This window comes from Arvicanthis niloticus, chromosome 5, assembly GCF_011762505.2.
Source record: "Arvicanthis niloticus isolate mArvNil1 chromosome 5, mArvNil1.pat.X, whole genome shotgun sequence".
In the NCBI taxonomy this organism is placed as follows: domain Eukaryota; kingdom Metazoa; phylum Chordata; class Mammalia; order Rodentia; family Muridae; genus Arvicanthis; species Arvicanthis niloticus.
This window is the reverse complement of record NC_047662.1, coordinates 10,634,102-10,651,667: the sequence shown is the minus strand read 5'-3', so window position 1 is coordinate 10,651,667 and position 17,566 is coordinate 10,634,102. Positions and strand designations below refer to the sequence as shown.

At 43.5% G+C, this 17,566-nt stretch overlaps 1 protein-coding gene across 1 annotated transcript; it reads right to left on the bottom strand.

The window, feature by feature from the left end:
• Nucleotides 1-2,778: 2,778 nt before the first annotated feature.
• On the bottom strand, nucleotides 2,779-7,510 carry LOC117708334 (PRAME family member 20-like). Its single transcript, XM_034501907.2, has 3 exons — nucleotides 7,189-7,510; nucleotides 6,007-6,576; nucleotides 2,779-3,577 (listed from the first exon to the last, which is right to left on the bottom strand). The coding sequence occupies exons 1-3, from the start codon at nucleotides 7,479-7,481 to the stop codon at nucleotides 3,007-3,009; spliced, it is 1,434 nt and encodes a 477-aa protein (XP_034357798.1). The 5' UTR covers nucleotides 7,482-7,510; the 3' UTR covers nucleotides 2,779-3,006.
• Between the last annotated feature and the right edge of the window lie 10,056 nt (nucleotides 7,511-17,566).

Sequence of the window (17,566 nt, the reverse complement as noted above, 5' to 3'; positions counted from 1 at the left end):
CCACCAGCCTGGGAGCAGAGAGGGACCCATGGCTCCAACTGTATATGTAAGGGAGGATGGCCTTGTCGGGCATAGGTGGGAGAGGAGATCTTTGGTCCCATGAAGGCTGGATGCCAAGTATGGGGGAATTCAAGGGTGGTGATGTGGGAGTGGGGGAGGTGGGTGGGAGCATATCTTTATAAAAGCAGGAGGAGGGGGGATGGGATAAGGGTTCCTGGGTGGGGGGGGAAAGGGGGATTACATCTGAAATGTAAATAAAATATCCAATAAAAAAAGAAAATGTGGTTTATTTACACAAGGATGTATTACTAAGCTTTTTAAAAAATAAGTATCAGTTGTGTGGTGGTGGTTCTTAACTTTAATCCCAGCACTTGGGAAGCAATTTCTAGTCCTGCCTGGTCTACACAATGAGTTCCAGAGCAGCCAATGCTACATACAAACGAAAAAAAACTCTGTCTAAAATAAATGAATGAGTGAAAAAGAAAAAGTAAAAAGAATGAATGAAAGTAAGAAAGAAAGAAAAAAAATATGACATCATGAAATTTGCAGACAAATGGATAGAACAGTCATCCTAAATGAGGCAACCCAGAGCCAGAAAGACAAAAATAATATGTACTCACTTATAAGTGTATATTAGCTGTTAAGTATAATCACACTACAACACACATTTCCACAGGGTCTGATAAGGAGGGCTCTGCCAAGGGGCATGATCTCCCTGGAAAGGGAAAATAGAATAGACTTTTGGCTGGGTTGGCTGCAGGTGGACATGGGAACATGGGGGATCAGGTGGGGAGGGAGAGAGCAGTGGCAGGAGTCAACTAGAATAAGGAGGCATTTAGTAAGCAATGTGGAAACCTAGAGCAGTGGAGACTTCCTGGAACCTGCTGGTGACCTAGCAGGACTTCTAGTAATGGATGATATGGATCCTAAATAAACAATCTTCAATAATCTGGAAAGGTTTCCAGTGCTGTGGCTGGGACATCGAAACATCCACGAAACCTGTTGACTCATACCTTTAGTACCTGCAGGATATGCAGGGGCAATGGTGGTACAGAGCATGTGGAAGTGGCCAACCAATGACTGGTGTAACATGGAGCCATGAGAGGAAGCCCATGACCAACACTAACTGAATGACCAAGAACCAGAAGCTGGATGGCTCAGAGACTAGGATTTGTGCCTAGACCAATCATCATCACAGACATTTCCTCCAGCAGCTGATGGGAGCAGATATAGAGACACATTCAAACATTAGACAGGAGGTACCCCATGGAAGATGGGTAGGACGGACTGTAGGAGCCAGAAAGGTTGTGGACACCAGGAGAACATAGCCCACAGAATCAGCTATAAAGAGCACATAAGGCCTCACAGAGACTGTTCTGGCAGCCAGGAAACCTGCATGGGTCTGAGCTGTGCCCTCTGCAAACATAGTGTGGTTATTTAGCCTGTGATTTTTGTGGGCCTCCTAATACTGAGAGTGGGTGTCTCTGACTCTTCTGTCTACTTTTAGAACCCATTTCCTCCTACTGAGTTGCCTTGTCCAGCCTCGAGGGTTTGTTCCTGGTCTTATTGCATCTTGCTATGTATGTTCAGAGATATCACTTGGATGCCTGCTCTTTTCTGAAAGGAAATGGAGGAGCAGTGGATCTGGGAGAGAGGAGAAGTGGGGTGCATTGGGAGGAGTGGGGAGAGGGGAGGCTGTGATCAGGATGTGTTAAATAAGTAAAGAGAAAATAAATAAAAAGGGAAAAAAGGAGGGTGACTGTGGGGAGGAAATCTCGCTGGTGGGGGGAAGAGGGAGTCCAGCAGCCGAGTCCCACGTAGGTCTGGCATTAGGGTCCCGGGTGGCTTCCCATGCCGCCAGCAGAGAGTCCCACATTGGTACAGCCTCCACGGGCTGGAGGTGGGCGGCTCAAGTTTCCAAAGGCTGGGAACCTGGCTGTGGCAGATCAGGTGACATATGGAGTCCGGTTTTCCAAAGCTTTTATTGTTCATGGCATGGTAATGGATGTAGGTGGTATGCACTTCCCCCGCCAAAGGCCAGGGAAGCCTAATTTTATAGGGAGGGGGAAAGGGGCGGGAATAACTTAATTAGCAACGCCCCTGGCCTTTAGATAACTCATTAATATTTAAACCTCTGGAGGTGGAGACCTCTACCTGTGCTACCTGAAGGTTGCAGGTTAAATAGAGTTACCTTCTCCAAGGCCCAACAGGTGTCTTCCCATTTCAAATGATTTAATTAACAACAACAACAACAAATCCCTTGGTGGGCAATGGTTGTACTTGCCTTTAATACCAGTACTGAGGGAGAGAGAGAGGCAGAAGCAGGTAGATCTCTGTATTTGAGGCCAGCCTGCTCTACAGAGATAGTTTCCTGATAGCTAGGGTGATACAAAGTAACCTTGTCTCTTAGAAAATGGAGAAAGAGAAGGAGGAGAGGAAGGAAGGAAGGAAGGAAGGACAACAAAAAGTCATCATTGGTGTACTTAACCACATCCTTTCTTTAAAAACAAACAAACCAATAAAAAAAATAATTTGTTTGATATGTTCTACATGGCTCAACAAGTATCTTGGGTTGCATCTTCAATACACTCTCATCAGAGTTTACTGCAATCATTAGATGACAGCCTTGGGTTCATGTATGTGCCACAACCAGCCACACAATTGAGATGTAGCAGAGTCTTCCCAAAATGAGGGAGAGAATGTGAAAGCAACTTCAGTATATTTTATTTCAAGTGGCTATCCACACAACTTTTTTAGCTTTACAAATATAAACCATGCTAATTATACCGATAGGAAAGATACACATTTCCCAGTTCCAAAAATGACTTTATAATCACTATACTGGAGTATTGCCCTTATATATCCATCTTGCCTAAATCCACTCTCATGACTGTCAACAAGTCAACAAGCAACCTAAAACCATATGTTGTGTATATCCTTACAAGATACCTGTGCCTTGCCTTTCATCTCCCACTGTCCACCAAGGTTTTTGATATTTGCATACAGCTAGTAAGATCTCTGACAGTTACACATAATGGTTTTCTTATAGATATATCGATTGCAGCACTGATCACAGCGGTCAGTACCAAAGAAGACCCTGCCTGGCTCCCTAATGGTTTTCAGTAGATTCATAAGATCATCACAGCATTGTTGCATCCTTTGCATGTGGGGAGTACCGCTGTAGTCATAGCTGTCCTGAGGGACAGGGTACAGCTCCAGCCTAAGGTGTATCAATCTGGCAGTGTGGTGTAGTAGATCCTTCATGGCAGGCATAGAGATTTGGTTCCCATAGAAACTGAACTTGGTGAGCCGGGAGCACCTGCTCAGGGCAGGTAGGATGGCATAGAGCTGGCTTTCCTCAAGGTGACAGTCCTCCAAGTCCAAGGCCACCAGGGTGGGTCCAGCTTTTACTAACAGAACTCGGAGGGGTTCAGGACTTAAACCAGTCAATCTGACATTTTCCAAATTCAGGTGTTGCAATTGACTGACACATGGGAACTCAGAAAGATGGTTCCATTCTGATACTGAGAGATTACAGTGAGTCACTGCCAAGTCATCCAAGGAGGTCTTCACAGACCTAATGAGAAAAAAAGCAAACAGTTCTTGGAATTGATGGCTAGTATAGGAGGATGGCCAAGAATAATACAGGAGGACCATGTGGGCCAAAATCTTTGTAACTCTGACAGATCAGTACCCGTGATGCTACACAAGAGTCTACATAATAAAATCTGTACTAAGGTCTGCCGCCATCCTCAACTGCACATACTTCCCTCATTGTCAAGCAAGACCCAAGTCATGCCTAAAGAAGCAAGGAGCACACAGAAAGGACTGTCAAAAGCCGTGCAGCACGCATTGACCAACCACACCCTCAGCAATCCTGTATTTGTCCAGTGTTTCATGCCTTTGTACCTCCCCAACCTCACTACTACACATTCCCAACTACCCATCACCTATCCAGACTAAAAGACATCAAAGCTGGGTGTGGGAACTAGTCAGATTAGTGCACATCTTTAATCCCAGCACTAGGAAGAGGCAAGTAGATATCTGTGAATTTGAGGCCAGCCTAGTCTACACAGTAAGTTCCAAGACAGCCAGAGCAACAACGTGAGAACCTATCTTGAAAAAAAAAGCTGAGTATTCCAGCACACAACTGTAATATTGACACCAGGAAGCTGAGACAAAAGAAACAAGGTGTTCAAGGTCATTCTGGGCCACATAGTAAGAAGTCATTTTTAAAAGAGCCCATTCCTGCTCAGTGGTGGTAATGCATGCCTTTGATCACAACATTCAGGAGGCAGAGGCAAGCAGAGTTCCTAGTTAGAGGCCATAATATACACAGAGGTTTACAGAAGGATTTCCAGGACATCCAGGGCTACACAAAGAAACCTTGTTGGGGCTGGAGAGATGGCTCATCTATCAAGAGCACTGGCTGTTCTTCCAGAGGTCTTGAGTTCAATTCCCAGCAACCACATGTTAGCTCACAACCATCTGTAATGGGATGCAATACCATCTTTTGGTGTGTCTGAAGAAAGCTAGCTACAGTATCCTCATATAAAATAAATAAATAAATAATTTTTTGAAAAAAAAAAAGAAACCTTGTTGAAAACACACAGATAGAGAAACATAAACACAAACAAAAAAACAGAACAAAAACAAAGAGAAAATCAAACAAACAACAACAAACCCAACCTATTTCAGGGTAAGACTCCTTAGCAGATAAAAGTGCCTGTCCCCAAAGGGGCTGACAGTCTATATTTTATCACTGGGATCTATATGATAGAAGGAAGAGAACTGGCTCCTGCAAATTGTCCTTTGACTTCCACAAGAGCTGAAGCTCTCCATCCCCATTTTCCTGAAACACACAAAATAAATTGCTTAGAATATAGTGATGAAGGTTGCAGCTGCTTCTAATCCCAGCACTGGAAATGGAGACAAAGATAAATAGACCTCTGTCACTGTGATCTGGGGAAGGTAGGGGGCAAAGTTCAGTGGATCTCTGTGAAACTGACACCAGCCTGGTCTATAGGACAACTTGGGTTACATAGAGAAACCCTATTTCAAAAAACAAACAAACAAAATATTATAAAACAAAGTTAGGTGCTAGAGCCTGACTGGAGTAGTTAAGAGCATTTGCTGTTCTTAGAAAGGATGTGGGTTCAGTTCCCAGTACCAACATGGTAGCTCACCTGAAACAGTACCTGGGGATCAAATCCATAATGACTTCTGATCTCTACTGGCAAATAATATGCAAACCTACACTCAGACTCACACATATATACACAAAATATCAAAACATCTGTAAAGCAAATTTTCCCTATTTCTTCAAAAAGGGCAAACTTTAATTTATGCTCAGAAACTTCAGATATTACCATCATGAATAAGCCTCCACTAAATCTAGTCATGAGGAAAATGAAAACATATAGGCCAGTCAGAATCAAGAGAGGTAAAATGATTCACACTTCAGCTTGGTGCCAAGGAAAATGCCTGTTAAGAACTCTTAGAAGTGTTTCTCCATTTCTACAGGAAAAATATTTTTTTTAAATAATTATATTTTTAAAAAATAGCACCATTACATTTAAAGAAAAATTTCAGTATTTCTTATATGAGAAATTGTAGGCAAACTGATGTGACTATTCACATGCCTGCTGAATAGAGGACAGATGGAAACCTAATACAGTTAGTTGTAACAATGCCCTTTCACTTGTCTCTTTCCCTCTTAGTTGAAACACACTAGCTAAGGAAAAAACAGAAGCCACTCACTAGATCTCATTGACTTCTAATGGGCTTCTCAGCATGCATCCCTTTGAAGATCACCAAGCCCAGGTTAGACCTGCATCTTTCCATTAGTGATTATGTGAGACTTCTCTCCAGGCCAGAGCAGACATGAAAATGACACCCTGATATGCTAATGCCTCGGTAGTGTCAACCTACAGTGGCTGCAGGGACTCAAGTACCCACTAATGTAAAGGAATAGGCTTGGCTTTGCTCTGCAGAGCATGTCTTTACCCAAGCAGCTGGTCCAGGTGTCCCTCAAGGAAGCAGACAGCATCGAGATGCAGCTTCTGCAGTCTCTCCAGCTTAAGGAGCTGCAAGGTAAACCTGGTGATGATACGCCTCCTCTTCTCTGGGGAGACAAAGTTCTCTTCACGGATGTTGGAGAGAGCAAGTTTACGCAGGTTCCTCATTTGGCGCAGGTAAGGAGCCAAGTTAAGCAAAAAGGATGGACTGCAGGAAGAATGCAGGCCCAGTGTTTCTACATGCTCCAGGCTCACCTTTTGTGAGAGCCTCCTGTAGTTTTGATGGGATGGTGACCAAATCTGAAGCTCATTACAGTACAGCTGTAACAACCCTTTCCTCCTATCACTCCACTGAACAAGGTAGGAGAACAGCCTACTCTGGCCTCTATCTTTGAGATACAAGTCCATTGCTACTTTCAAGGGATGTGTTACTACTGTCTTAGAACAGCAAGGATCTGCTTGAGTGGTCTTGGGTAACCAGTCATCCATGGACCCAGGCCACACATCCAAATAGTGTTGTCCCACAGACCGTAAATCCAGCACTCTTAGTTTGTACTTCCTGTGGGTAAACCAGAAAAACAAGTTAAAGCAGGTAGGCAAGGGGGCAATATCTAAATATCTAAAGAGTGTGTGTGTGTGTGTGTGTGTGTGTGTGTGTGTGTGTAAGATTTATTTATTTATTTATAATGTAGTGTTTTGCCTGCACATATGCCTGAAAGCCAGAAGAGGGCAGTAGATCCCACTACAGATGGTTGTGAGCCACCTTGTGGTTGTTGGGAATTGAACTCAGGACCCTCAGAAAAGCAGCCAGTGCTCCCAACCTCTAAACTATCTCTCCAGCTCCCTGAAGTGTGTCTTTATTCTTTCCCTGAAGTTGGCCTTCCATTCTGTGTCTCACTTTTTTCCATGGACTTTGGCATGTCCCTGTTCCATTTCTAGTACCTGTGGAAAGCAGGGGTAGGCCTTCAGCCACTGCTGTATCCAGCATGTGTCCCGAACACTCCACAGCCCTTTCCAAGATGGCACAGCAATGGCCAAATCGTCCGTGGTTCTCCAAGTTGATGGCATCAGAATCCTCCACCCCATCCTTGCACCCTTCCACACCTGACTCCCTTCATCTCTGCTCTAGATTTTCTGGGCTACCCTGTGAGTGTATCTAAGTCTTCCTCACCTGGGGCGAACCTTCTGGATAAGCAGCTTATCAATCTCCTCTAAGACAACTTGTAATTGAGTCTCCAAGTAGGGTGTCCTCTTCCTCAGAACTCCAAGCGGGAGGCGGGGGAAAGGCCAGGAAGACACTATTGACCTCAGGACCTTACAATGATTACCATCATAGGCTTGTTTCAACAGTTGTGGTAAGAATAGTATGGGTAAGTCCTCCAAAGCAATGATGGCCAAGGCCTCATTCCTCAGAAGGTTCTGTCCTGCCAGCTCCTGGAGAGTGAGTAGGGGCTTGCTGCTCATCTTGGTGTTTCTTCAGGGGTAAAAGTCCTGGAGAAGAATCTAAAAAAGAACATCTATTTTTATGTTAGGACTTAGAGAACCCTTCTCACCCATCACAGGGCCACAGTCACTGCTCAGTCCACTCTGGGTTCCATTGAGCTTAAACCCAAAGCACACACTGCTGGCTGCAGTAGCTATCTTCTCTCAAGCATCATTGGCCGAAGCCCACTTTATCCTCATCCTTGTCAGTTCAAAGGGAGTCCTGAGGATCCTGGAAGCTCACTTAAACTCTCTTAACCTCCACTCAAGACCCTGCATGGCTGAGAGTGCACAGGCTTGTGTTCCCAACACTTGAAAGACAGGAGGTCTAGAGCTAGGACAATGGCTCAGCAATTAAGAGCACTTGTTGCTCTTATAGAGTACCTGGATTTGATTCTCAGCTTTTGCCTGTCAATTCACAACTGCCTGTAACTCCAGGTCCAGGAAATCTGATATATATATATAGATAGATAGATAGATAGATATATAGATATATAGATATTGATATATATATATCCCAGCCTTATGTATGTTTATATGTATGTGTATACTTACTTATCAGGCTGAGTCTTTTTAAAGATTTATTTATTTATTTATTTATTATGTGAATACACTGTAGCTGTCTTCAGACACATCAGCTTATCAGGCTGAGTCTTTTTTAAGATTTATTTATTTATTTGTTTATTTATTTATTTATTATGTGAATACACGGTAGCTGTCTTCAGACACATCAGCAGAAGGCATCAGATCCCATTACAAATGGTTGTGAGCCACCATGTGGTTGCTGGGAAATTGAACTCAGAACTTCTGGAAGAGTAGTCAGTGCTCTTAACCACTGAGCCATCTCTCCAGTTCTAGGCTAAGTCTTATTACTATGTAGTCAGAATGGAAAATCACTGTGAAGATGTAGATAGACCAGGCTAGACTTGAACTCAGAGATCCGCTTGCCTCCCCAGTGCTAAGATTAAAGATATGGACCAACATGCTTGGTCTCCAGACAGAAAGCCCCCATTCTCACCCCCCACCCCCCCACACACAGGGTTTCTCTTTGTAGTCCAGGCTGACCTTGAACTCAACAGAGAGAGACCCATCTCAATAATAATAATAATAATAATAATAATAATAATAATAATAATAATGATAAATCTAATTCAGTAAAATATGTAGCTTAGAATTTAGGATCATATAACTTGTATAGTACTGCATTCTCAACTCCAAAATGAGAGGACTTTAAAAATAAAAATGTTTGCCTCGGGATGGAGATGGCTCAGGAGTAAGAGCACTGACTGTTCTTCCAGAGGTCCTGAGTTCAATTCCCAGCAACCACATGGTGGCTCACAACCATCTGTAATGGGATTTCATTCCCTCTTCTGGTATGTCTGAAGACAGCAACCGTATACTCACATATATAAAATAAATAAATCTTTAAAAAAATTGTTTGCCTTGGGTTTTTGTAAATTTTTATTCCATTTTTTTTTTTTTTTTTTTTTTTTAGACAGAGTCTCTCTTAATCTAGCCCTGGCCTGGAATTCTTTAGTAGACCAGGCGGGCTTCAGACTCAGAGATCCTCCTGCCTCTGTCACCCAAGGACTGTGATAAAAGGTGTGTAATATCACATCTGGAAGTTTTCTATACTTTTTAATGAAAAGTGTACATTTTCACTGCTGCTGCTTACATGTAATACTAGTTCATGAGGCCGAGACAGGAGGATGTCCCTGAATTTGAGACTAGCCCAGACTCCATAGTGATTCCCATGTGGGGCTCAAGAGTGAAACCCCCACCCCCAGCCCCACCAACTCAGAAAACAAAGTTCAAAATTCCATGTTAGAAGTCTCTCAATGACTGGGTTTCTGTCCTCATTGAACTTTGAACTCTATAGCTGTAGCTCCCCAACCCTAAACAGCCTCCTTCTACAAACTTGCAAAGTCATTACCCCCTTCCTTTCTAGTGTTTCTCTCTTGAAAATAAGTATACTAAGGTAATGCTATCTTATCCCCAGGAATCTACCAAACATGAACCAAATGCTGCCCAACTCAGTGACTCTAGTCCTAAGACTAGGATGAAGCTTGCTTCCTGCTGCAGAGGACCTGGGATTGATGCCCAACACTTACATAGATCGCCCAGTCATTTGTAACCCCAGTTCCAATGGATGCAGGGCTCTATTCTGGCATCTCTGAGCAGTGCATGAACATTATGATATAAATAAGCAAGTTAGGCTGGGAATGTGACTCAGTGATGGAGCAGTTGCCTACTGTGTCAACCCAACTCTATGAACAATCCCTGGGTAGATGTGAACTAATAAGTTGTCACCCCAGGTAAACCACCAATGGTGACATGGGAGCTTCCCACTGAAGTTCAACTTGGCCAGCCAATGAACTTATCAGATTTCTATACAGGATCCTGGGTGAGGTTATATACAGAAGCCTAAGTGACCCCCAAATAGTGACAACACAGTCCCACCCCAACATGACATCCCCATAGCTGCAAAGATGGAACCCTTCCTTCAGTGAACCATCTGCTCCAACATACTCAGCCCCCTGATAGCAGGAACAGTTAGGGCAGAAATGCATACAGCTGGCATGGGTGCACCACAGGTGAGGGGCTTGTGTCCCTCCCTGAATGGAAGGTCAACAGACATGATCAAGTAACCACAGCTGATATGATAAAGAGGTTAATGGCTCGTGGGCACCAGGGCAGCATTTCACAACATACCTCTACTATTTTTTTTTCTAACATGAGAGTCTCCCTATTTACTTTGTGCTGGCCTCTAACCCATATTTTTTCCTGGCTCGGTTTTGCAAGTTTACAGGCCTGTGCCACTAAAGTCTTGCTTTAAATTTAATGTAAATATCCAGGTGTGGGGGTTTTGTGTCTTTAACCGCAGCACTCCGGAGGCAAAAACATGATGATCTCATGGAGGCCAGCCTGGTCTCCCTAATGAGTTCTAGGACAACCAGGACTATGTAGAGACTGTGTTCTCAACAAAATAATAATAATAATAATAATAATAATAATAATAATAATAATGTAAAATAAGCGAAAAGCAGAAATTAAAATGATTAGGCAAGGCTGAGCATGTTTGTAAATGTTTTTAACCACAGCAGTGCTTGGAAGGCAGAGGCAGGCTGATATCTTTGAATTCAAGGCCAGGCCAGGGTAACATAGTGAGACCTCAAAAACAGGGGTTCGGGAAGTGGAGGGATAGGTCAGTGCCTAAGTGAGTTGGCTGCTTTGAGAACTTGGGTTGAATTCTCAGCAGCCACATGATGGCTTACAGCTCCGATTCTAGGACTCTTCTAGGCTTCACAGGCTCCAGGCATTCATGTGATACACAGTGCAGGAAATCAACCATTGTGAGATTCAGGTTAGCCTGGGATACATAACAAGATTGTCCCCAAACCAGGGAAATATTCCATTTACCTAAGAGTCTGAATCAAGATCATAGCATATCAAGTGCATACACACTTGGCTACCAGAGATTGGCTGTAGACAGTGCTGAGATCCTCCAGCACCCCTTCCAGCCCAGCTATATTGCTCAGTCTAGCTTAGAACTCCTGAGCTCAAGAAGTAACCTGACCCTCCAACCTCAGTGGAGCAGGATTCTAGGTGGCACTACCAAGGGCCTCATTTGGGGGAAAGAGAGAAGAAGGGTGTCAGTGGAAGTGAGCAACTCACCAGATGGGACAGAGAACTTTCTATCCAAGCCAGACTGCCTGCCTGTGACTCCAAGTTCCCAGAAGTCTTCTCTGGTTCTGCTGCAGCCTTAACACCTTGCTACTCAAATCTCCCCTTCACAGCTGGAACTCAGAGGCAAACTGCTACTAGCTGATTAGAAGTTGGAATCTCCACCCAGCAAACCTCTTAAGGAGGTTTGGTTTTCCTTGTGTTTAGTAATTAAAAGGGAAACTGTGAAATTCAATTGTAAAATCCAAGTGAGTTTCAAAACCTTTGGGAATTCACACCACAAGCACCTACACTTCCCAGTGAGTGAGCACTGCCTTAGGCCTTAGGAAACAGATGTAACAAAGCATTTAGTCTGTTTACCTAGACTGAAACCTGAAACCAAACCAATACCAAACAACAGTGGACTTGCAGGCTCTGGCCTGTAGTCCTAACACTTTTGATATAAAAGCTAGAGGAGTAGAAGTTTGAGGACAGCCTGAGCTACATAGTGAGAGGACAGCCTGGATTACATGAAACCCTGTCTCAAACACAGAGTCAAGAAGATGGCTCAGCTAGAAAAGACACTTTATGTCAAGCCCGATTACCAAACAATTCCCTTAAATAGAAATAGAGGCTGAGAAATGGCTTAGTGGTTAAGAGCACTGGCTGCTCTTCCTAGAGGACCCAGGTTCAGTTCCCACCACTCACATGGCAGCTCACAACCTTTTATAACTCCTGTTTCAAGGGAACTAACTTTTCTGCAGACACACACACACACACACACACACACACACACACACACACGGTGCACAGACATACATGCACACAGGTAAAACACACACAAAAAAGGAATAAATCTAAATAATAATAACAAAACCCCAAACCTTTCATTCTTTGACATCAAAAGGTTACAAATATTCCATAGAGAAACAGGTCTATGAAGACAGCCATTCTTCATGCCTTCCCTCCACAGAAAGGCACCATGCAGCCAGTGTCACCTGATTTGATTCCCTTCAGACAGGACACTGTTATATTCAGACTTGGATTTGCTGTTGGGTTAATAGCAGCTGCTACTACTGGGTAGAGAATGTCTGTTGGTGGGTCTGTAAACTGCTTGCTTGTCTTCTGGCCTCACCATTCAGCTTTGCTGCCATTTTGGCATCTCGAACAGAACAGCTGTTCCTATGTATCTGTTATCCCAACATGTAGAACCACAGTTTCTAAGTCTGAAAGTACAAAAGGTGAGTTATGTTTAACATCTGATTTAATTATCAAGGATTCAGATTTTCTGCTCTCTCTCTCTCTCTCTCTCTCTCTCTCTCTCTCTCAATTGTCTAGTGTTGTGTGGTGGCATAGGCACCCCAATTTCAGCACTCAGAAGGCAGATGGACCTATAAATTCAAGGCCAGCCTTGTTTATATAGAAAATTCCAAGCCTGCCTACATAGTGAAGACCTGTCTCAAAACACCACCACCTAAACTACACATTCTGTGTGCTGTATGTCATGTATGGTTGTCAGGTAGGAGTGGTAAGCCTGTCACTCCATGAGAATAGGCATCAAACACATTTTGCACCTTCTACTGTTACTTGGGTTCCTGAGATTTCACTCTGGTTGTCAGGTGTGGGCCTTTAATCCCAACATTCCAGAGACAAGCACAATTGAACTTCTGTGAGTTCCATGTCAGCCTGGTCTACAAGAGCTTGTTCCAGGACAGCCAGGGTTACACAAAGAATCTCTGCCTTGAAAAACAAAACCACAAAGAAAAGAAATCCATTTCTATACTTAATTAAATCAACAAAAACAAATGCAATGCTATCTCAGCTAGTCCAAGAACGGAATTTGACAAGATTCATCTACACATTCATGATTTTCTTTGCATTACCCCACTCACCCACCCACCCCAAAGCAATGTGTCCAGTGGCACAATCCACCTTTAAACTTGCTGTCTGGCCAAGGATGACCTTGAATTCCTGATCCTTGCCCCCACCTCCACTTTCACCTCCTCAATCCTAATCCTGCAGCCCTTTAAGACAGGTGGGGTGACCTCCTAATATAAAACTATTTTGTTGTTACTTTACAACTGTAGTTCTGCTGCTGTTATGGAACGTAATGTAGATAGCTGACTTGCAGCACATTTGGTATTTGATCACAGGTTGAGAACTAGTGCCCTAAATGATGGGATTAGATGCTAAGAGCTGCTGTGTGTTTTCTTTAGTGCTGAGGATTGAACCAGGTGTCAGGCATGCTGGGCACATCTCCAGGCAATGTGTATCATTGCTTCAGGTAACCCAGACTGTCCGTAGACTCTCTGTGTAACTAAACGTGACTTTGAACTTCTTATACTCTTGCTTCTGCCTCACAAGAGTTAGGACTATAGCTGTGTGCCAGTGCACATGACTTTTAGTATTCTTTCCATCATATGAAATAAGGCTAATTAGCTTAATACTGCTCTTTTAATTCTTTGGAGAATTTCTGAGACTCTTCATTCAAGGTTAAAAGAATTAGATGAAACATTTAACCTTGGGAAAGTTGGTCAAAAATGTCAAAAGTTTTAAATCACTTAATAAAAACAAGTAGACCCAGATCATGATGAAACAAAAGCCTTTTCATTTACCAGAGGGATAACTAGAAGAGTTTAAAAGTGAAGACAGGAAGTTATATGTTAAAGGAAATAAAAGACTGTCTCTGTTTGTTCCTCTACCCAGAACTAGCACTAGATAGTCTGGGAGGGACAGGAGTGCTTACAGCTCAAGCCAGCACTCTGTCTCAAAAAACAATGCTCATCCTTTCGGAGGCCTTCATGATATGTTCCCAGAAGTTTAAAAAAAAAAAAAAAAAAGGTTTATTTTGCTGTGTGTGTGTGTGTGTGTGTGTGTGTGTGTGTGTGTGTGTGTAGGTTACCTATAGAGGCCATAAGAGGGCATTGGATTCCCTGGAACTACTGTTTTCAGAGTCATCCCTAATGTGAGTGGCAAGACCTAACCTCTGGCTCTTCAGAGAGCAGTAAGCCCTCTTAAGCCCTGAGCCCTCCATCTTTCAAGCTCTGGTCCCTTCCCATCTTAGATCTTCTTCTTAACCATAGTTCTGGGACTTCCAGAAGGCTATTGCACTTTAACATGACCTTTGGTGTAATTTACTCCCAAATCTAGACCTGTTTGTAATAATAGACCATCATCATATAGCTAGCTAGAGTGTCTTACATGCCATGTGAGTTGAGTTTTATTAAGGTCTTGAGAATAAAAAAGATGAAGTCCCAGGAGTCTTGGGACTGCCAGGGGAGTGGGACCTGTGCTAGGTTTGACAGTGGGCCTGAATGGTCAGGCTGTTTACTTATCATGTGGCCAATGTTGTCATTATCCCATGGGGTTTTCTTGAGCTCAGCAGGTTCTGGTAGCAATCCTGACTGTCTGTGACCTTTTTATGCTCAAAAGAGAAACCTTAAACTCAGAGATCCATGTCTCTTGTGTATGTTGGTGTTGATGTAAGGCTGGCCCCAGATTCACAGAGATCTCCTCAGTGCTGGGATCAAAGGTGTGTACCACCACACTCTGTTGATGTTAGCTGAGTCTAATTAGAAAACCCAGAGCCACTGAAAGATTTACACCTCAGAAGAGGTTCGTAAAAACAATAAGTGAATAAACAAAAATGTTCATACAGGCAAGGTGGTTCACAGTTTTAAACCCAACACTCAGGAGGCTAAAGCATGTGCCTCTAGGATTTCAAGGACAGACAGAAACTTGTTTCACTGTAGGCTGTAGGCTCTTATCATCATGTCTTGTTAAGGATCCTTTTCAATATTTGTTTTCGGGTTTTGATATGAGATCTGATACAGTCCAGCCTGGACCCCTACTCATTGTGTAGGTAAGACCAGCTTTGGACTCTTTTATTAATTTATTTAGGTTTTTTTTTTTTTTTTTTTTTTTTTTTTTTTTTTTTTTTTTTTTGAGAGAGAGAGAGAGACAGACAGAGAGAGAGAGAGAGAATTTCTATTTGTTTCCCTGGATGTCCTGGAATGTATGTATATATGTACGTAGACCAGGCTGTACTCAAATGTACAGTGATCCTCCTGCCTCTGCCTTCTGAGTGCTGGGATTAAAGGTATGTCCCACCACACCTGGTCCTCTTTATTTGTTTTTAATTACATTTGTTTATTCTGTAGGTGTGTGTGTGTGTGTGTGTGTGTGTGTGTGTGTGTGCCTGCACCTCACCTCCTGTATGTGAAGAACAGAGCCACTAGTATGTTGAATTTGTTATTATCGTATTTCCAATAGCCTTAAGGACCTCCAAGAGTCCAGTTAAATGGCCTGAAATGAAACCAGTGGTATCAGATTTCAGAGGCCATACTCAGCTTCTGTAGCTCCTCCCTCCCAGTGATCACCATCCTGCCAAAGAAACGAACCTTTTCTAAACCCAGCTTCCTGAATTGTTCTCCAAATGTATTGTTCGAGCTGTGTCTGACCTAAATTCCCCTCATTCGTCTTTTGAAAACAATTATTACATTTATTTGTTCACTTATTTATTTATACCTATCTATCTATTTACTGGGGCGGAGCTGTGTGGAGCACACTGGGCCTGCCATAATGTGCACAGGGAACTTTCAGTGGCTGGTTCCTCCTTTCAGCATGTGGGTTCTAGGACTGAACTCAGGCTTGACAGCAAGACTTCCTCACTGAGCCATCTCTCACCCTCCTCCGGCTTCCTCCTCTCCAAGTACATCCTGCCACCCTGTGCCACCACAGCCAGCCCATTCATCTTAAGACAGATAGAGACCAGACTTTTTGGTGCTCAGGTTACTGAATGACTGTGACTTAATATTGGGCTCCGGCATGTTCAGTTTAACAGAAATAAAAACATAAGTTTGAACAGTACAAAACAAAACCAAGGCTTAGGCCTGGTGTGGTAGTGTAGGCCTTTAATCCCAGCACCTGAATGAGAAACATGGCCAAGCAGATTTTTTTGAGTTCTAGACCAGCCTGATCTACAAAGTGAGACCCCCCATATCCCCATCCAAAACAAAACAAAAACAAAATCTAAGTCACATGGGGTCTTGTTTGGTTATCTTGGGGACGCATCCACTGAATGAGGTGGCCTGCATCTAGGGAGAGACTTTCTGGTATATAGTGCACATTTTATGACAGCTGGCATGGCATATCTAATATGGCTTGAGAAAAGTATCTTGGATACAGCTGCATGGCGATGAACAGACTCTGTATGTTCAAAGCCCCAGATTGGATCCTCAGCCCCAAAGAAGTAAAGAAATGTTTGATCCAGGCTGTGGGTCACAGACAGTGGCATGTCTGCTGGCAGGTCATTCAGCTAGTTAAAATCTGCCCCTGCTAAGTGTACCAAAACCTTGAAGCCGGTCATAGTAGAGCCAACAAGGGCAAAGGAGACAGAGTCATTCAAGTCATAAGTCTTCAGAAGGACTCCATTTAGGTATTTGTTTGTTGCATCCCCAGCCAGCCTGAGCTTTGAAGACTGGATGGCCTGAAACTCATTGAGATCTGTGCATCTGTCTCCCGAGAGCTGGGATTGAAGGCCCAAACCACAACACCTGACCAGTTTTTGTGTTGGTACAGGCGCACAGCTGGAGGCCATTAAGACCAGTTGGAACACTTTTGCCCAACATAAGATAGTCAACTTGGTTTACTACATATTTAATTTGTATGTGTAGGCAAGGAGACAACTTGTGGGAACTGACTCTCTCCTTCTACCATACTGGTTCTAGAAATCCAGCTCAGGTCCTACTGAGGGAGGGGTAGCAAGCACCTCTATCAAGAGCCATTTTGCTGGCTGAGGCAACTTAGCTTAGGTCAATTAGGTTTCTGAATACGGTTAATCTATCCAGTTTTTCTGACAATCTTGAATGGGATAAGGGCAAAGTTAGTATTATTGCTTTCCAAAATCTCATTCCAAATATGCATCTGTTCCAGGTGTGGCATTTCAGCCCTAAGGAGGCAGAGGCAGGCAGATAGCTATTCTCTTTTTCCCCTACCAAACGGGGTCCCAGAGAGATCAGCAGGTCATTAGGTTTGGGAACACCCTCATTCCTTTAACTGCTGAGCCATCCTACCAGGTCCATAAATGCTTTCTGTTACTGTTGCAGCATCAGGCTTTCTACTGAGGAAAGTCCAAGTCATTGTAAAAAGAGGCTAGCTACCGCCTGAGTAGATTGGAGTGCTAGCCCTTTGCCTGACTTACTCCTTTAAAGGAGATCTGCCTTCAGCGGCGAAAGGGTCCAGCAGGTGTTCCATATACCTGAATGTTAAATATCTCCGGACTTAGGAGTCTGACAAGCTAGAAACTAGTTTACTGAACTTTTAGTCTCTCCCTCTCCCTCTCCCTCTCCCTCTCCCTCTCCCTCTCCCTCTCCCTCTCCCTCTCCCTCTCCCTCTCCCTCTCC